We start from the raw sequence: 25,261 nt of genomic DNA on the forward strand, positions 1-25,261 counted from the left end.
GTAATATAGGGACTTGAAAATTAAATGTATTTTTTTATAAAAACTAAAATCAATTTAATTTGATTTTTTTTAATGACAAAACATCCACTCCCAAAACAAAACCCTACCTATTGCGCTCCTGCTTCCGCGCTTACCAGAGACACGTACATGGCTTCCTCCAACGCCCAATAAAGGGCTATGCATGCAATTACATGTTTGCAATATTTTGCTTCTCAGTGATTAAATAAGTAATAGGAAACAAGGTTTGAATCAAGATACAGGCACACTCTCAAAGCACCCCTTCAAAATTGCATTTTATTATTTATTTTATGTTTCATTCCGTAACGTGATGCTTTACTTCTGCCTGAGTTTTGAGTTCAGACCAGACATTCCTATTTCAAACCAATACTAAAATATTTTAAATCTTCATAAAATGTGTAATATAACTGTAAATACAACACGAACTTAACTACTCAACTATGGATTTGAATTTTGAAGTGTCCATTCTTGATTCTTCATATGAGATTATAAGCTATGGATGAAGGCGGAAACTAATAAAAAAAATTGAGACGTGGAAGAAAACACTATATAGTTGAAAAATATATCAAAATAACTAATCAGTCTGCTCTATTTATTTTCAGTATATTATTTCTTCCTACCATGAACGTCTCAAATTGATAGCACTATCACGTTTGATTGTCCCTTTCTATAATATTTTTTTCCTATGAAAGAACTTACAATTTTTTCAAAGGCCAAAAGTTAGTGATGATAAGCACAAGATAGATCTCGTGACTCGTGAGTCATGCTTAATCATAATATGGTCTAAATATTTTGATCATGCCAGCGAAACATTGACTTTGAAATAGTGTTTTGCCTAATCATTTAAATTAATATATAATCAATTAATTACTAGAGAAATTGAAGATACCAATTGCTCATTCTGGTCTTCTCGTTTGGTTTGATGCCCTCGCTAATTCTCCAAAAAGGATTCTTGCAACAAAATATCTTGTGTTCTTTATACTTAAAATACTGATATATTAATTTTCCCCATCTTTCTCTTTTAGTTTCGTTGCGCTTCACACAAAATGAACAAACATGTAAGTCCACAATCATAGCAATCAGCTATGTAATCACTTATTTATTTAACTGGTAGTAAAATAATAATGGGTCTTTCATCATGGCTTACGTAATATAACAATTACGCGTGTCCACCAGTTCCAAAGTTGTTAAAAGATTTAATCAACAAACAAATCTGTTAAATAACGATAGTTGTTTATTACTCAGAATTTATATTTGCTTAATTGTTTATATTTTAAAAAAACTAAAACAAGCACATGGAAAACCTTTAAAATGATTTTTTAAAAATATTTTTATGATTTTTTTTGTAACAAATAGAGCCAAATTTTATTTTATTTTGGTAGAAGTGATATGCCAAAACGTATGTAATAGCAAATTTAGAATGGACTGTCGATGAATTCAAGGTGGACGGCTCACTCAATTCGAAGTAGGCAACTAACTCATTTGAAGTGAATTGTTGATTTGGGTGAAACTCTCTTGAGTCAGTTAAGGTTCGAACATAACTCAGAGTTTCAGACACTTCAATGAATGAATGAGACACTTACAAAGGCAAGCCACTTCAATGCTCAAATTAGTATTAATCTCACCCGACTGATGATATATACTAAATATATATTATTTATTATCTATTATCTATGATGATAACATTTGTGACATTTATATGGGTCAGAATTGGGCTGACTTTATGGGCTTATGGTCCAAGACTTATTGTGAGTAATTATATTCTGCTTTGGAATTGTGATATTTAATTTCTCTTGACTTTGGACTTTCATGTAACTATTATTTTTCTTTCTCTCTTTTCTTTTTCCTCCTTGTAAAAATGAAATAAGGGAAAATAATTGATTGGTGAACTTCATTTTTTTATTTATTGATTTGTTATGTATATATAGATTGATTTACAAGATTCAAAAAGTTGAAAACTAATAAATCTAAGTTTTTCTACTATTCTATCTATAAGAAAGTTACAAGATTCAAAAACTAACAATAATATTAAAAACCAACATATATGTAAAATTCAAAAATTAATAAGTTTATCTATAATTCTAAAATTAAAATAACATGTTTGCATATCTAAATCTAAAAATTACTAACAATTTAAATTTAAATCTTGATATGCGTCCAACGCTCCTTGTGGGATTAGAGTGTTGGCATTGATTTTGACCTTTTCAAGGTGTTGTTTATGTTTGACATTGTTGGCTTTAAAAATCACATTTTTTCCCCCATAATCTTTAGTCTTTCCTTGGCTAGGAATAGGGAAATAGTGAGTCTTTTCGAGACTGTCCAACTTATGAACCAACTTTGGAGGTAGTAGAGAATGGAACCAATCAAGGGCCTCACCTCTCAAAGTCCTAGGAAATTCCATGACTTACTATTGCATTCGAAGCTCTTATGAATAACGTCAAGGTGTTACTGTTTACTAGGATTTTTTTTTTTCTCTCCTATGTATGGTTCTATGGGAATAGGGGCCCAATATTTGTCTTCTGTTGCAAAGTGCTACGGAAATGGGTGTTGAAGATTAGATTATTCAAATTTTGAATGCATATTTTAAGTTTAATTTATGAGATAAAATATGATTCTTTCGTTCTTCATCCAATAACTACGATTAATTGACTGCGTGAATACGGTAGATTTTAAACTGCAGAGAATCCTAGTCCGTCAACCTTATGGGCTGAGCTATTTTAAGTACAACTCCAAACATGGGTTATGGTGGTTAATCTGAGTTTAAACTTTAAAGCGGGTTGAATTCTGCGTTACATTTCACATATTCTTATTTAAAGTGACAAATAATTGACTTTAAAATATTACCATACAATTTAATTGGCGCCATCAAAATAAAATTCAAACCATATATAGCATAATAATATTGACTCTGAAGAGAGAGAGAGAGAGTGAGTATCTATATAAAAAGTGATAAACAATATGCTGTGTCGACATATGCTAGAGCAGACCACAAAAACTATAAGCCCAATCCAAATAATGGAGGCACCAAAATTAAAAAATGCTCTAACATCTGTTACTGCAATGTGCCAATGTCATACTATAATTTTATTTCTTGACTGCAACTTCAATGTTAAATAATTTATTAACGTGCAATAAGATTACATGATGGTAATCTTTAGGCGCAATGGAATGTAGCTTCATATTGAGCGGAGCCAATGAAAGATGATCAAGCGTCAAAATCTTGCAATAAATTCTCAACACAATCCACACGGGGTAGCTGGGTTTTAGATGACAACTAATTAGTGCATTTAAGGATCATAATATCACAACGCCCCAGCAAATAAAGCTATGTTTCCATCCTTTGAATGCGAGCGTTCAACTTGTTGCTGATTATATGGTCCACATAAAAGACATGACACAACACAAAGACTTTTCAAACAAGTGGCAATCAACCACTCAAAAGATTATTTTGCTGCAGATGGAAACTTGATGCCCCTTCCAAGGATTACTATTGACCAACAACAAGATGTCAGAGTGGAAGAAAAGCATTAATCCTCTCTTCTGAAGTTGGAAAAAAAAATTCAACAAGGTTAGTGAATACTAGTGAATAGTGATGGTTCCAACTATACTCACAACCTTTCATCTATGTTTAGTGGGACATATTTTTATTTTGTTGTACCTGTGAAGCCAGATTATTTAAGTTGGAAAAAAAAATTCAACAAGGTTAGTGAATACTAGTGAATAGTGATGGTTCCAACTATACACACAACCTTTCATCTATGTTTTTATTTAGTGGTTCCAACTATACTCAAAATCAAACCTACCACACTTGTTCAATTTGTGACGTCGTGATTGCTATGCTATGACTCCAAAAACAGTTGCTCATTAAACAAATCCACGATAAACAACTGTCAAGGTTGGTCAACTTAAAGAGTGTACTAAGTGAAAATTTTGCCTCTCAAGTGGAAAACTCAGAAAGGGATATTCTACATACCCTTTCCTTTCCTCCCCTCAAATAAAGAATCAAAGCTAGCCAAGTTTTAATTATATTTTTGTTTTACTAAGTTATACTAAAATTTGGAAACCCAAAAAAGAAGTTACATTACACCAAGGTTTAATTATTTTATTCATATGACAATGCCTTTATAGTGATGTGACAAGGTTTGATGAAATGATACTCCTTTGTTTTACAGACTTGGTTTCTATGGAAACGATCCAAGTATCCAACAAAATGCTGCCTTTTTAAGAAAGAAACTGATGCTTTTCTTCAGAATCAAATGAACCAGATTCTCTTAAAATAGACTCGATATGATATATTATACTTTTACTTATTTGGAAACTTCAATGTCACAAACAGCTAACTAATAAGTTTTGTGATCATTAGTCACGTTGCTAATTCACCAACCCCTCAAACTTATTTTACATCATCAATGTCAAAAAATGCATGTCTGCATCTCTTTTTTGCTTTGAATATCTCTTAAAATATCAAGTTGGCATGTACATCACAAACACTAGTGGGGTGCTTGGTAGGAATTAAAATGGGCAGGTAGCAAAAGGCAATGTGTTTGAATTTCGAAGGGGAATATAAGACCATATTCAATTCATTGCCATTTTCCAGCCTCTCATTCCGAACACTCCACATGTCATTCAAGAGTGTATGTGTATGAGTCTGTTGCCAGTGAGTTCATCAGATGACAGCTTTGTTGAATCAATTTTATTGTCTCGGTTGGCAAAAGCAGCACGAATTTGTATAAACTTGCAACGGAAGTAAATATGTCAACTATCAAGTGTCAACTAATCTGGAAGATCGATTAAATTAAACAAGAAAAAAAATCCTTTGACATGAATGAACAGATGAAATAAACCCTTGTTCTTGATGGACTGAAAGTTAATATTTTACACTAGTTAATACCTTGAACAATTGATTTAGTAATGATCAGAAGAGTTGCTTGTAGTGCAGATCTTCCACCCAAAATATTTCAGACAATAGTATTCTTTTTGTACAAAGTTGAAGATATGATCGAAGAATTCAAGTATTAAACTCACACATGTGTTCTGTATTAAGTATGTACAATAACCACAGTGTTGACAAGTTGTAACAGCTGCACTGAAGCAGCAAAACCAAACAGCCATCTCTTTCTATGTCACACTGTTTGGTGACAAATAGCATGACTGCATGAAACAAAATATTTTGAGCATTGAAATTAATTACATTTCTTTCCTACTCAGGAATTGTGACCTTTCCCAGCTTCTACAAAAAAATAAAAATAAATCCTAGTATAGATGCAGCTCTAAAAATTCGTCTATAGGAAACAATGGTGCTATTTAGGGATGAAATATATGTCGTTTGCTTAATTGGTGCAAGCAACATAGTCACAAACAATCACAAGAGGAGATATAAGGTTGGTTGGATGGTTAGGGGAAAAGGAAAGAAGAGAAATATAGCAGAATGTTCAATCCTTTGTTAATAAAAATTAACAATTAATATTTGTTAATAAAAAAATGACAAGAAAGAGAAATTTAATAAATGAAAAATTACACCAATTTTCGGATAGTCAACGAAATCCTACAAATGGAAGGTTTAATTAAATTAAATCATTGAGACACTAAAGTGCGCGTGGTAATCCAATGGCATCTGCTTATAGGCACTGCATGTGCTAGATTATTAACCATAAGTAGAGTGGTTTTGATGCAAGTGACTTTTGAGTATAGAGACATGAGGTTGATGATTGGAAAATATGAAGAAACAATGTTGGTATTTTGGTTTGCTGCTATGCTTGGTCGTTGTCAATAACCAGAAATGGGTGGGCAATTATTAAATTATGTGAATTTTGGTGGTGATTTATAAATATATATCATGGGCTTGAGCTTTATGTGTACATTTGGAGGCCCAAATCAACAAGTACGAGAAATACTCGGTCTAAATCACCAAAGCTCGCCTGATTTTAAAAGTTGTATAAGACTCTAACCAAATGTAATTTGGATAAATTTAATTGTTTTTTAAAATATGGTATTTTATTTTAAAAATACATACAACAATATTCCAATTTTGAATAATTCTAATGGTTTTTTGGTTGTTGAAACTTGAAACCTGTAAATATTACTTGACAAATATAAAGGAAAAAGTAAATCGAATAAATATCAACACAATTTGTCATTTTGAGTGTAACTTTCTGAATTTTCTATCGTCTAGTTTAATGTCTTAAAATATTTATTCTTCTGTAATAAAAAAAATATTCCTTTAATTTTGTAAATATTTTTTTAGGGAGAATTTTTGTAATTCTTAAATATACTCACAATAATATTGTTAACAAAAATGAAAAAAAATATACTCACAACAATAATAATAAGTTAAAACAAAAATGAAGATCGTTAGAAGTGTTAATAGTTTCCTCTCTCACCCACAATCAAGCACCTATTTCTCAAAATATAATTTTTAAATAATAGGGCATTATGTTATATGCACTTTTTTGAGGAAGTGTTATGTGGAAATTATGGATATGTAGAAAAATAAATAACGAGAAAAAAATGTTGGTAGGGCGATGAGAGAATTAAATCAACCGAAGATTAAAAGTATGAAATATTGGATGGTTTACCAATAATTCAATTCATTTTCTTGAAGTTAAGGATATATATATATATATATATATATATATATATATATATATATATATATATATGTATATATATATATATATATATATATATATATATATATATATATATATATAAATATATATAAATATTTCGAGTTAAATTTTCTTTATCTTACAATGAAGCATCATTCTGTCGTCCCACAATTTTGATCATGAAGATGTCATACTTCCCCTTGACTAGAATAATTCTTAGACAAAATACAATAGTTGCATCTTTTTTTTTTTTAAGTACATTAGTATATAGCAGCACATCCGTTTTGATTGGACATATTAGCCATCCTACCATATAATTTTATTGTAATGTTTATACTCTTGATTATAGATTTTTTATACGGATTTGAATAGATATTGATTCTCTTTTGCATTCAATTATAGCTAGCTACGTGATATGCCCGTCAAAACAAAGCCTAAATACTTAGGTAAGTTTTATTACTCATCATCCAGTTGACTTTCTATTTGTAATAATTCTACAACTTTAACCGACTTTTTAAAGTTTTTTTTTTTTAATGAAAATTTTAGGAGCTTAACTTTTAGAAAGAAACAATTATAAAGTATCTATTATGAATTTATGTAAAAGAAAATGATAACACCCCCGTTTAAATTTCTAAATAAATTTGAAATTCAATTTCCGCAAACCCAATTCAAATTAATTATAGATTATCGTCGCAACCAAAAAAGAAAAGTTAATCTTGAGCGAAAATATATGATGAAAATGCATAATTCGAAAATACATTAGTTGAGCAATTTGCAAATGTGTATGATAGGATGGGCACTAGTAATAATTTAAGTAGTAACACAGGCACATGTGTTGTTTTTTCTAATGTTATCCAAACAAGAGCACAGAGACTAACTCGCAGGTGAACGAGTCAATACCCGAACCACTATGAGCAGAAAAACTGCATGCAAACAAGTTCCTCCATCGCGGTTCGTTCTTGACTCGAAACCTTTCTTACGCGATCCTTTCTGCCTCAGCCTCCTCTTCCACTACTCTCTATATAATTATAATTCCTATACACCCAGCCAAATTATATAACCCCTCTCCGAATAAATATTCATCTTAGAAACCAAAAATATAAAGACCACAAAATAATAATTTAAGGTAACTTAACTTGCATTATTATTACTGCATTAACAAAATGGTTGTTGTTGTCATCATCATGCAACTCTGAGAGAAGCTTTGATCTTCTGAATGGTGCAGGAGATGAGGTTGTTCACAGTGTCCACTGACTCCACTGTGAGCTTTGCTGTTGGGAGACTGTTCACCAGTATTTGGAACCCGACTGTGAGAAGGCTTCCGCCGCCGTCATTGCCACCGCCACCCTTCTGTAAAGTCCCGTTGCAGCCGTTGTCGTTGCAGTGGCCATCGGGGAGAATTGCAAAGCCTGAAGGCAAGAGTGCAACGTATGCAGAATCTCCACCACTCATCACCACGTTCAGTGATTGCACGTCAACTGGTGCATATACCACCACTGAGCACGACGCGTCCATCCATGTTTCCTGCAGAATCAGCATGCTGCTATCGTTGGCGTTAACGGCCTGCAAATAAGACAACATTATAATAAAATATTGACATCAACATGCAGAAAACAGCATAGAAAAAGGAAGAAAATGAAACAAAAAATATACTATTTTTCTATCAAAAAATCCTACAATTGATTATTTTTTGCATTTACACATTCAGCTCAGAATCGTTATATGATTATCAGAGATTTCATATTGACAAATCCGACTTAGAACATGCATTAGAATCCAAGTCATTCAATCTTATCTCTAATGATCTTGATTTGATGACTCATTACTGCGTGAATGCTGAATTTGGTAATTGCACCAAATCTATTTCCCAAATGTTTTTTTTTTTTTTTTTTTTTACATATTCTCTAGGAGAAACAATGCAGGCCACATTACTATGGGTGGTTATTAAATCGTCAAATATTTAACACAATTATATATTGAGTATATTTTGTTTCTCATAATAATCTTTCATGATTTAAGGAAGATTACCTATAATTTTTTTAATAAGTACTCATAGCTTCCTACCCACAAAAACATAAAATGATGTTAGACTAAGGTGCATTAACTATAACTAGCTAAATATTTTTTTAATTAAACAAGTGTTAATGACATTAGTATTACTAAAATAACAATTACTTTTATTTTAAATAAAAAGTTTCTATTTTTTGTTTCCTAAAACTTTAACTAAATAATTTGCCTAAAACAAAACCTACATATTACTAAGTTTCATCCTGTTATAACCTGTCTACATAAAACTACTACTTACATTAGCACGAAGAAGAGAAACGCAGTTTCCATGTCCTTGTCCTTTGGCAATATGTACCATCTCCTGCATTGGTCCACCATTGGACAAGATGTCCCACTCACTTCTCAAGCGTTCATCACGTAGAAAGTCGAACAGCCTTTGCCGTGACACTGGCACCCAAACAGAAGTGGCAGCACTGAGTACAATCCCAGGAGGCTCACCAGGGTCATCCACGTTTTTCCTAGTCATCACTTTCATGTCATCACCAAGAGTCCCTATGTGAAGGCTGTCCCACTTCCGAGCGGACGAAGCACAAACCCCGGAACAGAAGTTACTAGTCATGCGTTGTGCCAATTTCAACATGCTTCTCCTACCAGCTTGGCTCAATGCTGCATAGCCAAAGTGCAACAAAAATTAAATGTGATGAAAATGTAAACAAAAATTAATGTGGCATGCATGTATACCTGTGTGATCATCACTTGAAATGGAAGAGGACATGAGGATAGCCAAGCATTCACATTGCCTTTGGAGGGTAGCGATCCATCTATGAGCACCAAATCCAACACCAGAACTAAGCAATGGGCGATAAAGTTGGTGTACAACATTCTCATCATACTCCCAGTGTTCAAGCCAAGTAACCTACAAATAGTGAAACTTTCTTTCAAAAATCCATTGCAATAATAAAGAAATAATTTAACTACTTAAGATAAGCAAAGTTTCCGTTATGTAAAGAATCACAAGCCAATGTAGTGAATAGTTATCAATCTTTTTTTGTGTTGGCTATATACATCAAATAAGTTGTTCTTATACTCATCCACTTGACTTCTCTTCCATTTCACCTCCACTTCATTTTCCATCTTATCTCTCTTTTCATTTCCTATTACACCATTTGTCGTATCTATCAATTTCTCTCTTCCTTAATTTATTTTTGTTCTTTCTATTTCTCTCATCCTTCTACCCATATTACCCCAAAATGGGATGATTATTAAATGAGATAAAAGAGAAGTTGGATATATAAATATGATAACTCAATTAGAAGGGTGTAACTATTGAATGACGTAAAACTCCACATACACACAAAAAATGTTTGGGACATAAAACCCTAGGCTAATTATAAATTAATACCCCAACTAAGAAGTTTGTAGAGGATTATGTGAAATGTCAAAATTGGAGCAGATGTCAACGAGATGGTGGCGAATCCCAACACAGATTATGGAATTTTTTTAACATTGCAAAACCTATATGAATATATTAAAGGGCACGGATTAACACATCACCTGTCAGCATTATATTATAGAAGCAAATGACTGGATCCAGGTCATTATGGTCTCGTATGCAGTAAGAATATAAAAAGAGATAGGAATAGAAGCATCAAGTGTATTGTTTATACAACGAGGACTGAAGAACCCAAGATTTAAAATTTTCATGCACTTTTAAATACTAAAAGATGCGAAACAGAAACGAAGTTTCAAACTATTGCCAAACAATATAAGCCTCGATTCACTATTCTCAAGGAGCAGCACTGGACAAATTAAATACAGACAGCAAGCAAAACTTACTCTGAAGTTAGAAGATTATAGCATCTCCTCAAATAAAAAAACTAGTAAAAAAGACTGATTTCTCAAGCAAAGTTGAACCTTATTCTATTCATAGCAGTCAAAACAAAGTTTACTTAGAAGTCAAGTGTAACTTCTTGCAAAACTATAAAATCAGCTATAACAAAATGACCCCATTCATTATCAAAAGTAAGAAGATACCCTCAATTTAAAAAAAGAAGAAAAAAGAATCTGAACACCACAAAAAGCAATAAACAGTGTCACGCAAAGATTAAAAAGAAAACAAAGAAGTCTTAAAAAGTACTTATAGACCATCAGCACTTACCTTGGAGTAACCATTGGGCATATCCTGCACAATACAGCCAGAAGGAAGCCTCCTACAGCTCATGACTGGCTGTGCATTAGCAGCATCATGACCAATCTCAATAGAAACATCAACCACAGCCCAAACACCTTCTGCATGCTGCTTACAGAATCGGATGAATCTTACTTGACGGACAGGAACTAGTGGCGAAAGCAATTGAACCTCAGCATGCATCTGAAATACATAATCCCAGTCAGTTCCAGACAACCACTAAGGCACAATGAAGTAAATATACAGTAATGAAACACACCACTTGTAGAGCACCATTTCTTGTTCCACCCATGCCATTAGATATAACATCGAGGTTGATAGCTCTAGCAATCATAGAGGGAAACATCTCTGCCCATCGATTCTATTCAAAGAAATAAACAATTAAAACAAGATATTAAACATACCTGCATCAATTCTAGACTAAGTAATAGTTATAGTCCAATGTTAGGAACAAAAACACCAAATCAAAAACATTGCTTTGGTCCCTGCATCAATGGCAATTCAAAAAACTAAAATTGGTTAAACTTCACTGGAGGCTAGGAAGTTGATCATTATAGTCATACCGCGTCCATCAAAGTTTCCACAAGGGCTAAACTGTTGATGATTACTATCCCAGTTTCTCTTGTAGCTTCAGTTATATAGCCAGTGGGTTTTGGACCAATACAAGGAGAAAACAACCTTGCATACTCCTCATGGTTAAACATTTCCTTCTCACCATCCAAACTCTTGATCCAAAGTGGGCTCTCTGCCTGAGTCATCTTCAGCAATTCCTCCATAGCAGCCAATGCAAGATCTATAAGCATAGATCTCTCAAGCTGAACTTCATTTCCCATCAATCCCAATGCTGGTCTAATCCCAGGCATTGCAGGTTGAGTGCCCAACACTCCATCTCCCAAATCAAGCCCCATAGGCAAGGGAGTGCCAAGGGTGCTTGAACCACCAATCCCATTCCTTCCAATACCAAGTTCAAGACCAGAATTTGAGGTTGGGAGAGCCATGGGATTGGTCAATGATGAGATTGGCTTGCCAAGGAACTTGTTTGCTAAGGCGCATATACGGTTCAATTCATCCTTTAGTCTAGCATTCTCAATTCTAATCTGATGCTCTTCAAATGAAATTTGGCCAGGAATAGCAGGGCCACCACAGTTGTTACACACTGGATTTGACATGGCGTCCTTCATCAAACTGTTCTCAGCTCTGAGCTTATCATTCTCCTGCCTAAGCATTATGTTCTCATGGCGTTCCAGTTGGGTCTGATTCAAGAGAAAATCACTTCAATTAGTGCAATATCAAAATTGCATCAGCAAACTGCATTCAAGTTCAATAATATATATTGTATTAGTGTCTTCAAATTCACCTTCATTTGGGTTCGTCGATTCTGAAACCAAAACTTGACTTGCTTATTCTCCAAAGCAAGCCTCTTACTTAGATCCAACCTTTGCTTCTCATCAGGATGAGGACACTCCTTGAAGAAACTAAAATCAATAAAAGATAAACCCAAAAAAACACAAACAAAACTTACCACATAACTCAACCATACAAGCGAATCAGCAAAATAAAAATTAAAAAGCTGCAAAGTTTCATAAAGCCATACGCCTCAAGCTCTTGAATTTGGTGAGGGGTGTGTCTGTGGTATCTCTTCTTCCTCTGTGGCTGATCATCACCACCATCCTGATCATCACCAGATGCGCCTTCAAAGTTATCACTTCCAGAACGGCTTTCATACTCATCGTCCCTCATCCTCCCCATCAAACCAGCATCAAAATTTTCTCCAATGAGACCTATCTCACTGGGGCCCTCCATTTTCCTTTGCTGTAGAATATTATAATCATGGCCTCATCAACAACAAGAAGAGGGATGAATAATAAGATGCACAATTAAAATCCAATGCCAACAGAGAAATAAACAATGAAACAAAATGATTAGACATAGAAACCAAAACCATACAGTTGAGTAGGAGAAGGAAGATGAATTTTGCATTGAACAGGGAATGGATTGAGAAATAAATATCAGTCGTAACTCTTGCACCCCCACACTGCAACCCTCAGACCCGCACAAAAGACTTTAAAAAAATGGATTGACCCTTTCTCTTTTATCTCCCAAAATTTTCTGTGCTTCTATTCCTCCTCCCATGCTGACTCTCATGTTCTTCCCTTTTTTCTTTATTTCTATTTTTTACCCAAAATTGTCACTTTCACTTTTGCGAAGGAACTTTTTTCAGTTTTTTGATTCCTTAATACGCTTAACTTTTTGAACTTTTAAACCAGATTGAGCTAAACACTGACAAGATTGGATTTTTAGTGTGAAAAAGTAGACATGGCCAAAAAGTTGTTTCCTTGTCGACACTCCTTTTTCTCTCTCTTTCTCTCTAGCAGATAGCTAAAAGGCTATTCCTGAAACAGATGGAAAGAGCAACAGGACAAGAAAAATCCCCTTCCTTTCTGATCCAAGGTTCACACCTGCATCTCATGTCTGCAACCCCAACAGCAGAAAAAACACAACGAACAGTGACACATAATAAGAAGGACTAAAACCACTTGTTTTTCCTATATTTCACACTTGACCGATTCTTTGTCAGTACTGAGAATTTTGAAAAAGACCCCAGCAAGGAGAAAATCCAAGAGGTCTAAGCCAAAACGCCCATCAGGAAAAAAAAAGAAAAAAGGACAACAACAAACACAAAACAAAACCTTATTTCACATGTAGCATCTCATAGTCATATTCACACACACCACCCTGACTTTTCGTTTCAAATGCATCACACCAAATCTAAGCTAGGATAAAAGAACTCGTTGACACCACCCCCGCCATTCTCTCTTCTCTTCTCTCTCCACCCCCACACTGATATAATATAAGTGAGAAACTGAGAAATGGAGAAAGTTAGATGGTATACAAACCAACCATGGTACGGAGAAAACGATACCTTTTAATTTGACAGTGAGCAAAGTAAAAGAGCCAAAATAACAAACAGAGCCACTCGGTTCCACAGCCTAGAAAAGTTATGATTTCTCTTTTAAATTATAAAATTAAAATATCCAATTCGTGGTTGATAAATTTGACAGCAAAAACCATTCAATCTTAAAAGGTAAAAATCTCTTTCTCTCACTATTAGTATGTTTTTCTTGAAAGAGAAAGGGACAGATAAAATAAAATAGTATACTAATATTTATATCATATGTTGATTCTTCTTTAACAATAAAAAAAAATGATGGAGCTGACTTACAGTGACTATGGGGGTAATCAGAAAGTCAATGGTTTTCTTTTCTTTCTTCTCTAAAAGATATTTGTTTGTTTTTTCCTAACTGAAAGAAAGAACCCTTTGGGGTTTTGCTTTGAATCCAAGTTAGATTCCAAACCCCTTTTGTGGCAGTTCCTGTTAATAATAATATAGCTGCTGCTTCTTCAACCACATCTTTCTCTGTGGTTACTCTCTTCTCAACACACACTTATTTATTATTATTATTTTCTATAATGTGAGGAAATGCATAGCATAAGAGAGTGGGGTCCATGCTAGAAAGAAGGGGTTTGTGATGTCCGCCACCAATCACAACTCAACATGGAGCGCGTGTCACACGCGCCCCTGCGTCCGCTATTACTATTGTCAACTACAATCTACTCGCTTTGTCCTTTTGGATGGCTTTCATCTCGTGCGTGTCGGTCCACGATAAGATCTAATAATGGCCAATGAGAGTGTCGAGGGGTTAAGGACCATAAGGTTATGTTTGGATTGAAAGGTTAACGTGGAGGGTGATGAATGGAAGTGAGTAAATTCTGAATCGGTGGCGTCAGTAGGGGATCTAACGGATTGGATCTTGTGTGCGTCACGAATCCAATCTTTTATCCAATCTTGGATTTGCCTCGTTTTTCCTTCTTTTTCTTTTCTTTTTTTAGTTTCAAGTAAGAATTATGGACTGCGTTGATGTACGATTATTTTGAATTGTTGATTTCAAAAATTAGAATTGTATTTGTACTAATTTTATTAAAAAATTATTTATTTTAATAATTTTATTTGATTCAAATAAAATTATTTCTTATAATCTATCTATTTATCTACTATTTTTTATATTTCATATATAAAAAAATTGTTCTAATACAACCAATCAATTTTTTAATCAAAATAATAAATCGTGATTATAATTATGGTAATATATTATTTTTATATAATTTATGATAATAAATCACGATTATAATACAAGCGATAATTATTTTAATTTTTTATTCAAAATAGTATTTCCTTAAAAATATCTTCTAATTAAATAAATCAATCCAATCATTAAATTTTAAATTGTTTTTTATCATTTTATATTATAAAATATTTAATTTATTTAATATATTATAATTATAACAACTTTTTATTTATCATCTCGATTCTGAAAAAATTACCTATATAATTCATTTACGGGTTATACATTCAATTATTCTATCAATAATAATTAATATAATTATTTTAATGATATTTAATGTAATAAAATTCTAAGCATATCATCAATTTAGGATAATGACTTACTAAACTATATATCTTTTCTCTTAAAGAAGTTAACTTAGTTTTCTCACTTTAAAAAAATTCACTCTTATCTTTCATGGTTAGAAATAAAGACTCTTATCCTTATTTATATTATTTCACATCCACAATGAATGAATTGTGCAGATTACTTATATTCAATGGTGGAAATTAATTCTCTATAATACTCCACACATTATAGGAGTCTCTAGACTCTCCTATTCCCTTTAGTATTCTTCCATAAGATTCAACGTATATTCATAATATTTTAGAGATTTTCACACTTTTTCACAAACTTCTAAAGAGTTCTATACTATTCTATAGTTCTTCAGAACATTTTAGAAAATTTTACACTTCCCTACAAAGTTCTAAAATTTTCTAGAATCTCTCCGATAAAGAAAGAATCCCAACACTACATGTATAAAGAAAAATATAAATTATAAAATTAAGACCCATGCAGATAACAAGAGATATTTAATTAGTATAAAAATACATGTAATTTATACAAGAGAGCTGGGAAGGAGAATGGGCTAGAAAGAAGAGGGGGGTGTGAAAATAATATCATCATATTGTGCTTCCTATCAGTGTTGGCTTATTTGTTTTTGTGCTTGCGTCAATTGCAATTTAAGACACTCACGGCATTGACAGTGTTCATTGTTCAAGACAAGGGAATCCAGAGTAATTCTTTTTTTCATTTTCATTTAACATATATTTTTTACCGTAGCATATTTTCCATATAAGTATAAACACACCATTTCTTTGGTATGTTTTTTTTTAAAAAAATTAATAGGAAAATGCTATAAATATCTGGAAAACTAATTAAACGTACTCAGAATTCTAAGATTTTTAAAATTTAATTTTGATTTTCTAACAACCTAAAAATGTTTTTCATTTATTATATATTTTTAATCAATAAAATAATTCGACCATGTCAACAATAATATAAAAATAATTGAATAATTCAAATAGAACCATCGGAGTACAATATATAGATCGACACAACGTTTCATTTTAATTTATTTGCACAGTCCAACTAAATGCACATACATTAATTGTTTATTTATTTATGGACATTAATTGAAAACTTTTCTGTTTAATCATTAATCATTGACTTATTAATTGTTTTATTTAATTAAGTTAATTGCTAATAAAAATATATAGTCTACTATTTATTTATCAAAACAATTATTTTATGTCGTGTTATTTGAAAAATACCAAAATCCTTTAGGAATATGTGAAAATATCCTCTCAAATAAACAACAAAGCTATTGGGCAGTATGTAAGCTCGTGGGTTGAAACATGAAGGATGTCACACATTCATCCAAACTATTTTAAATTACTAAATTGATATAAAAAATAAAAAAAATCCTTATATAATAAAAATGATTTATTTATTTAACGTTTACACAAAAAATTGTTGTCTTGATTTATATATTTGTTGTGGCCATCATTTATTCTACAATGGTATGAGTCTTAGACACCACACAAGACCTAATTATGCATGCATTGATGTTCATGGTTCGGCGATATCATCATACAAAAATAAGGGAATCCAATTGATATTATCATATATCAGTTTTGTCCTTCAAACTTTATAAGGAAATTTAATATGCATGTTAAGAAATATAATATCAAATAATTAATTCAATAGATTATGGATAGATTTTTTATTGTAAAGAAAATTATTAAATAGTGTAAAAACAAAATTTTAAATGATTAAATGAGAACTAAAAATATAAATCACTAAATTATATTTAAATGATAAGATTTAAAATATAAATAGGCGTGACCTTTCTATAGAAGATATATGATCACTAACTAACTTTCAACTTGTTTTTTTCAAGAACAAACGAATACGTTTTTTCCCCCAAAATATGGGTTCAAATCTCATTGTTAATAACTTTGTTGGTGAAAGATTGATACATATTTTTTATTTTATTTTTGTAAGTGCTTATTAGGTTTTAAGTTATGCTATAACTTTGATGAGTTAGTGAGACACAACTTATTAAACTTTTGACTAAAAAAAAAATCAAATTAGTAATATATTTTTGGTTTAAAAATGTAAAAGAATTCAGAAATTTGTTATGAAAATTACAAATGTCCATCATAAAAAATAAGAAAATTTACCGTTGTATTTTTTTTTGGTAAATTTATTTACCTTTGTATTGGCATCCAAATATATAAACTCGAGAACCAAATTAATAGAAATCAAGTTTAGTAATTAGTTTAATTTAGGTTGAATCCTACTGTTTGAGAAAAAACAACTTAAATATTCGATTCGATTTGTTCAACTAGTTAGATAATTCAGATTTAAAATACTCCTAAGTCCTAACCTTGAATTCAAAAGGTGAAAAATAAACCTAAATAATATTTGTTACGAGCCACAATAAAAGAAAGAGGGGAGAAGTTATGAAACGAAATGAATTTAAAGATACAATAGAACCTTCGACTTCATAAAATGTAGTAATATATATGCCAAGTGCCTATATAGCCTACTTTATTTATAAGGTGTGCAATATAAATGCCTTCAGATTTAATGGCATGAAAATTAATAATCATTTTTATTACAAAACTAAAAATAGAGTTATGTGGTAGATCTTGCAAATATTCTTCTGCAGATAATCACTTTGAAGCATGCGTGACAGGTAGTTAAAATGATTTGATTTATTAGAGGAAGACACTCTTATATTACATGACTCAGAGTACAAGGTTAAAAGTCGTGAGTATGCGCGCGCTTGTTTTCAATTAATTAAGTTTATAGTAATGTTTTTAATAATCTAAATTATCTTTCATGCTTTTAATTTGTCAAAATGTCAAGAACCTTAAGATAAGTGAAACAGTGTCTTCAATTTATATGAATAAAAAATTTGTCAAAATAACTCACCGATTGAACTATAGCAAAATGAGTATAACATAGTAAAATATTTTGCCTTCCCTATTCATTATTATTAATTTCAACAGCAATTTATTCCAAATAAATTTTCAAAACACTCTTTAAAACATATATAATGATTATTCAGATTTTGAGACAGACTATGATATTTTTAGAATCTAAAAATTTATATGCAGCCATATGTTCGTGTACGAGGCTCTTCTATTCCCATTAAGAAGCTTATAAATGAATTTCGTTTATTTAATTAACTAGGTGATGTAAATATCATCTACGATTAAAGCCAACTGTATTGTTGTAAAACAAAAAAACAAACTAACTGTATTATGTAGACAGCAAGCATTTTTAAGAAGGATCACAACTTCACAAGTCACGTTTAGTTCAGAATTTTCTGCCATTTCACATTTTTTTATTTTTTAGGCAAGTTGTCCCCTCACAAAGTTTTAAAACATCTTTTCTTTTTAATTATTTTTTATTTAAACAGAATTTTCTTTTCCTATAAAATGCGTACATTTTTATAATTACACAACTTTTTTTTTGTGTTGATTGCAAAATCAGGTTCAATTTGAATCCAAGGCAAAAAAGTGAACCAAAATAATTGTGCAAGAAATAGGGTCTGGATTGGATAGTAGTAGGCCTGCTTATATTTGGGCCTTGAATGATACAAGTCCCACTTCTTTCAATTCTATCTAACCCAATCCAATTTTTCTCTATAAAATATTCAGGAAATTGCTATATTCACTCCCCTTCTTTACTTGTCCATTCTCCTTTTCAAAGTAAACAAGTATATTTTTTTTGGAAAAAAATTAAAAAAGGAAGTGGATAAGAAAAAAGGGAAGTGGATATAGCAATTACCAATATTCAAGATATGCTTTAGTCTGGTTACTGCTGTAGAGTTCTTTAAGCATAACCATATGGGGTTCTATAGAGTTTCGTGAATTAAAAAAAAATTAAAAACTTTATAGTTTATACCGATTAATGGATCAAATTTTTATTAATACAGAAGAATATTTTTTCACCTAAATCTTTTCATTATTTTTTCTTGGTATGTTTATCACATTCTAAGAGGTCACTAATGACTCTACTTGATTGGATCACCAATGCGACAGTGTGCATCTCAAAAGGTACTTTTTATGGTAAAGGCTTTTCTTCTAAAAAAGTTTAATTATTGCTCAAAAGATTTTATTGTTATAATTTTTGAAAATATAAATCAATTAACTTAATAGTTAAATTAAATAACAAACTTTAAAATATAAATGAATTTTTAATTTTAAAATTTTAATTTTTTGGTATTCATTATATTTTATATATTATTTAATTAAAAATTTAATATATAAGTGAAGGAAAATCATAAAAAAATAATCACAAATATAAATGAATCCAATGAAAATTAAAATTTTAAACTTCCCTCTTTTATATTTCTACTCGTGGTATCTATCCCCCATTTGCGGAGTCCCCAGCCACTTATCATCTCTACTTCCCAAAGCACAAAAACTGAACCTCCAGCTAAGTACGAAAACGAAATACCCCATACCGGCCACAATCTACTACACCCACAACCACAATATCATGACCCAACCGCCAATCAAAACCTGCCATGTCATCACAAGTCCAATCAGTGCAAATCGTGCGAGATTGTCCTAACATGCCAAGAGAACTTTTGATAAATTCATGTTTAAAAAACGAGATTCGTGCGCTTTAAGGACAAGTTTCAAATGCTTCTGATCATCTCAATTTATTTTTCACACATTCCTTTGAAAAATATAATTTTTAAATAATTATATATCAACAATATATATTTTTTTTACTTAAAAAATAATATTTTCATCTAACTATACCATAATTATATTCATATTTTTCTTTACCTTTTTTTTTATATGTAAAAATTTATATCAATTAAGTCTCAAAGATTTATTAGAATCAAGACATGTTTAATATATTATATTTATATTAAACGTTCACAAAAATATTTATAAATGGTCTGTTAATAAAATTTTCACATTCACAAAGAAAATTAAATGTATATTCTTGTGTATTAACCTTTGTTGAGAATATCATTTATAAAGTATACATAAAAAATATATCTTAACTATTATGATTTTAATTTTATAATTTAACTATTAACAATATTAAAATTAATACATTATACCAATAAATTTATTTAATTGACCCAATTTGATGTCACAAAATTAATTCTATCAAAATCTCACACACAGGATAAAAACAAAAGTAAAAAACAAACCCGTCTCAACCATACACCCATAATCTCTGTTTGTGAAGTTCTTACTGCGGCAGTTAGTAAATGACATACCCTTGCCACTAACTAATGTCCTCTCATTCCCCCGTTTAAACTCATTCACCAATTCCACCTCTATAAACTATAAACACCTTACGTTACAGAATAAAAGTTTCTGACTGACAGAAATTATGGCAAGAAGAGATCTTGAAAGTGGCGGTGGAGTAACCAAGAACAACAGAAGTGCAGAGGAAAACTACTCTGCGCCCGAATCTTCCCATGTTTATGATTCTGAGACCCATTGGACATCATGGCTCGTGCCCATGTTTGTGGTTGCTAATATTGCTGTCTTTGTTATTACCATGTACATCAACAATTGTCCCAGGAACAACATTCGTTTCCAAGGTCGCTGCGTGGCAAGGTTTCTTGGAAGGTTCTCTTTTCAGCCTATGCAGGAGAATCCCTTGCTTGGTCCTTCTTCTTCAACGTATGAGCTCAATCCCTTGTGTTTTTCTTCAATACCCATGTGCTATTTATTTTATTGGTTTCGTTTGTGGTTCTATTAGTTCTTCTTATTCGTTTCTTTTGGGGGGATTTTGGTATTGCTTTTATTGGTGGTCTCACTTTGGAAGGGAACTTCAACGCTTCCTGGCTTGAATAGAATGTACTTTAGAATGTTTTTTGTTTTAGCTTTCTTGGAAAATTTTGCTAAATTTAGTGAATTGGGTGTCTCTTTAAATATGTTGTGTGCTAAGCGATGGCTTTCTGGTACTCTGGAATTTGTTTAGTTTATTTACTCTATGAGATGAATTTCGAAGTTCAAACGGTTCTCTCTTCATGGTCTGTTTCAATTCTCTGCCTTGGTTTGAGGGAACTCGATGTCATCATTTTTTTTTCGTAGGAATAAATAAATGAGTTATGAAGGAAAGAAAAGAAAACCAAGTGGGGTGAAACGTAAAGGTTCTTTGCGTGGTTAAATGCCTTAAGTGAACTGAGAAAGTTGGCTGCATCTTTTGTGATTGACTATCATTTGACTTGGCTGGGACTGTGGCATTTCTTGGGTCATAAAAAATTAGCCACAGCGCACAACACTTTGGACTTGTATTCAAATTTCCATTTTTTTTATTATTGTATAATATGTCAATATGTTTTTTATAAATACACTATTTTTTCTATCACCCTTTATTAACGGCAAACAAGGTAAGGATCAAGGATTCTTAAAAATTGGTGTATTGACTTGTACTTTGTTTCAGGAAAGGCTTTTTTTTTTTTCTTTTCTTTTTTCCAGCATCTGCATTTCAGTTTGGTTTATTGGCTGGTTTTATGTTGTCAGTGAGAAGAATGTGAAACGGGTTGTACATCCGTCGACTTTTCTATTTCATTGAATATTTAATAAGCTTTTAAGTATTGTTGCTGACTTGTTTCATTTGGGTTCTTGACTTGGTTATTGTCTTCTACTAAAGGGGGAAGGCGAAAGCAAAATATTTACCTATCCAGCCATGATTGTGTGGGTTTTCCAATTTTGTAACTTGCAATTCTTTGTATGCACTATTCATGTAACAGTTTAAATGTTAGCTTATTTTGTTCTTATGTTCTAGAGGAAAAATTATTGATTTGAAATGTTTTATTCACTTTTGAAGATTGACCAAGATGGGAGCTCTTCGATGGGATAATGTTGTGAATAGACATCAGGGATGGAGACTTGTCACTTGCATTTGGTTACATGCTGGGGTTATTCATTTGCTGGCTAATATGTTGAGTCTGGTCTTCATTGGCATTCGCCTTGAACAACAATTCGGGTTTAGTATGTTTTTCTTCCAAACTAGTAAAATCTGCTTATGGTTACATTGATGTCACGTAGTAAATGTCACACAAAATAAGTAAAACAATCATTAAAAATCCAAGTTCATATTTGCTGGTTAGGAAACTTAATTCAGTTTCTCTTTTGGTCAAGTTTTACTTTACAAATTAATGGACCTAACATTTTCATTTGTCAAACTAATGGCAGTTAAGATTGGAATCATATACTTGGTGTCTGGGTTTGGTGGAAGTGTACTGTCGTCTCTATTTATCAGAGACCACATCTCTGTGGGTGCTTCTGGTGCCCTTTTTGGACTTCTTGGCGCAATGCTGTCTGAACTTATCACAAACTGGACTATATATTCCAATAAAGTGAGTGTACCTAATTCTTTAAGTCACCCTGATTTATGGGTTTCTTCAATACAAGAGACACCTCAAATCTTCTTCATTTTGGCTCATTGCAATCAATTAGTTTTATACCTTCAAAATAGATTAACATTGTACGAGTTAACTTTTGTTTTTCACTCTTTTTGCAGGCAATGGCTTTAATAACCCTTCTAGTGATCATTGTAATCAACCTTGGCATTGGCATTTTGCCACACGTAGATAATTTTGCTCACATCGGAGGATTCCTGGTGGGATTACTCCTTGGCTTTATTTTGCTGCCACGTCCTCAGTTCGGTTGGTTAGAGCAGCGACGTCTTCCTGCCGGTGTTCAGATGAAGTCAAAGTACAAGACTCACCAATATGTTCTAGGGGTTGTGTCTCTTATTCTGTTGATTGCAGGGTTAGTTCCTTCCATAAATCCTCATAAGGAATGTTGCTACTTTAATAAGTATTTTGCTAAAGGAGATAAAATTCATATATTATATTGGTATATGTCTAAGTATTCGTCAATTCAATTTTTTGAAATTCCATGGACTGTTCTTATTAAATGAAAATCTAGTTTTTTACTTTGTGTGCTCCCTATCAAATAAATAGTGTAGGGACTTATTGGTTATTTTTCCTTGCATTCTGTTGCAAGTTTATAGTCTGTCATGAATCCATGAACTTCTCTACTTCGATAAAAAAAAAATAGATGTTAAAATCACTGAAATTCATTTGTTTAATGGCAGGTTATCGACTGCATTGGTGATGCTATTTCGGGGTGAGAAAGGGTATGACCACTGCCATTGGTGTCGCTACTTAACATGTGTCCCTACTTCTAAATGGGAATGCAGCAATGACAGTTAAATAAGAAAGGGGAAATGATTTTCACTTGCAATATCTTTTCTTGTGTATAGCCATAGAGCTCTTAGAAACTGGCTTGTTTTGTCTCTTTTAGTTTTTTTTGTTCTTTAAATAATTGGTCTGCCTTTATGAATTTATGCTTTTTTTAAAAAAAAAATTATACATATTAGTATATGATATATAAAGAAATTTGCTTGTATATGAACTCATTTCTCATTTTATATCCTCCCTGGCTTCATTATTGTCTTTTTATTTTCTAATGTTTATCCAAGTAATTATGGATTTCAAATTTAAATTCAAGAATTCTCAAGCAATCAAGGAATTGATCAATCATTTGGAAGGAAGACTCATATTATTGTTTAATTATTTTATCTTTGCATCACAAGCATGTTGAATTCAAAATATGGCCAACAATCAATGTCTTATCAGAAACGGAAAAAAATTATCCGTCGGTTAGACATGAACATCCAACAGATATTGTGTTTAGAAAAAGACAATTTAGGTAGGAAAGCAATGCAAATTGGTGAAAAAGCATAGTTTGGACGCCTCACCAGAATCACCACTAATTCCTTAAACTGTACCCTTTGGGTTCACCTAATTTGTCTGTGTATAAAAGATATTTAGCTGTTCACCTTGGGCTCAGTGGCTCACCCACTACTTGTACAAACTAGAGTCACTACTATTTCTGTGTCTAAAAGATATTAAGTCATTCCGTAAATTGTCTGTGTATAAAAGATATTAAGTCAATTGGGTTCTCCCACTATTTCTGTGTCTGCAAGAGACTAAAATTTATACTATTATTTAAAAATTGAAGAAAATTAAAAAGCTAACATTGGCGTCGCCCGGACTCGAACCGGAGACCTTCAGTGTGTTAGACTGACGTGATAACCAACTACACCACGACACCTGCTGATGCCAGTTGTCAGTTGTTTAAGTAAATAACTTTGCATGTTTTAATCCAACTATTTGAAATAGTTACGTCATGCATGCCTAAAAGTTCATTAAAAAATCATGTAAAACCACACCAAACCAGCATTTCCCTCGTATATCATATAATATAATTTTATAATGTACCGAAGGACTCCACTTAACTAATTGTAAAGCTTCTTTAAGGAGAGACAAAGTAAGGAAAAAAAGAAGAGAAGAGAGCCTTCCTTATTAGCATATTTCTGATGGAACTTTGTATGGGAAGCTAAACAAGGCTTTAAGAATAATTGTGTAGCTGATGTTGCTTTCCTTGGCCCCATTTTTTGTATCTGCATTTATACATTGCTCCACAATTACTCAACTTTTCTCAGCATGCTCCATCTTCATCACCTATGGTTCCTCAGACCCCATTCCAGGGTCCCCTTGCTGTGATGCCATGTTTGGCTTGAACAACATTGCTAACATTGGTGATAATAGGCCATATGTTTGTAGATGCTTATTGGGCCTAATTGAAACTTACAGCCCAAATTCCACAGCCATAGCTATCTTACCAGGTTTATGTGGTGTTTCTTTGGGCTTCATCATTGATCCAAACACTGACTGTTGTAAGTCTCTCTCTCTTTGCCTTATGGGCTTGGCTTTGAGTAAATGTAGACAATTGCTTCCTGCACCTCCATCATTGATTCATGTACCTTTTTAAACTTACAGAACACCTAATTTGGAATATTAGCCTTTTCAGATTATAATTGGCTAATCCGGAATGTAATTTACGTTCTGGATTAGTGCAAGAAGTAACTTTGGAGGTGCAGGAAGCAATTTCCGTAAGTGTAAATGCCATCGGTCCAATTATTCCATC

At 32.2% G+C, this 25,261-nt stretch overlaps 2 protein-coding genes and 1 non-coding gene across 6 annotated transcripts; 1 reads left to right on the plus strand and 2 right to left on the minus strand.

Moving 5' to 3' along the window:
• Positions 1–7,411: 7,411 nt before the first annotated feature.
• LOC100794400 (homeobox-leucine zipper protein ANTHOCYANINLESS 2) lies at positions 7,412–14,189 on the minus strand. 4 transcript variants are annotated; one of them, XM_006589496.4, is made up of 9 exons: positions 14,045–14,189; positions 12,416–12,633; positions 12,179–12,296; positions 11,385–12,074; positions 11,081–11,182; positions 10,792–11,004; positions 9,375–9,549; positions 8,932–9,299; positions 7,412–8,189 (listed from the first exon to the last, which is right to left on the minus strand). In XM_006589496.4, the coding sequence occupies exons 2-9, from the start codon at positions 12,622–12,624 to the stop codon at positions 7,809–7,811; spliced, it is 2,256 nt and encodes a 751-aa protein (XP_006589559.1). In that variant the 5' UTR covers positions 12,625–12,633; positions 14,045–14,189; the 3' UTR covers positions 7,412–7,808. The 4 variants fall into 4 exon arrangements, with proteins under 4 accessions (XP_006589559.1, XP_003536477.1, XP_006589558.1 ...); XM_003536429.5 differs by lacking the exon at positions 14,045–14,189 and adding an exon at positions 13,745–13,887; XM_006589495.4 differs by lacking the exon at positions 14,045–14,189 and adding an exon at positions 13,512–13,700.
• A 6,291-nt stretch (positions 14,190–20,480) lies between these two features.
• Positions 20,481–23,677, plus strand: LOC100809265 (RHOMBOID-like protein 2). The gene is made up of 5 exons (XM_006589497.4): positions 20,481–20,935; positions 22,089–22,252; positions 22,457–22,620; positions 22,785–23,035; positions 23,364–23,677. The coding sequence occupies exons 1-5, from the start codon at positions 20,640–20,642 to the stop codon at positions 23,479–23,481; spliced, it is 993 nt and encodes a 330-aa protein (XP_006589560.1). The 5' UTR covers positions 20,481–20,639; the 3' UTR covers positions 23,482–23,677.
• A 634-nt stretch (positions 23,678–24,311) lies between these two features.
• Positions 24,312–24,385, minus strand: TRNAV-AAC (transfer RNA valine (anticodon AAC)). Its single transcript has one exon. It is a non-coding gene; the product is annotated as a tRNA-Val (tRNA).
• Between the last annotated feature and the right edge of the window lie 876 nt (positions 24,386–25,261).

This window comes from Glycine max, chromosome 10 (genome assembly GCF_000004515.6).
Source record: "Glycine max cultivar Williams 82 chromosome 10, Glycine_max_v4.0, whole genome shotgun sequence".
Lineage (NCBI taxonomy): Eukaryota > Viridiplantae > Streptophyta > Magnoliopsida > Fabales > Fabaceae > Glycine > Glycine max.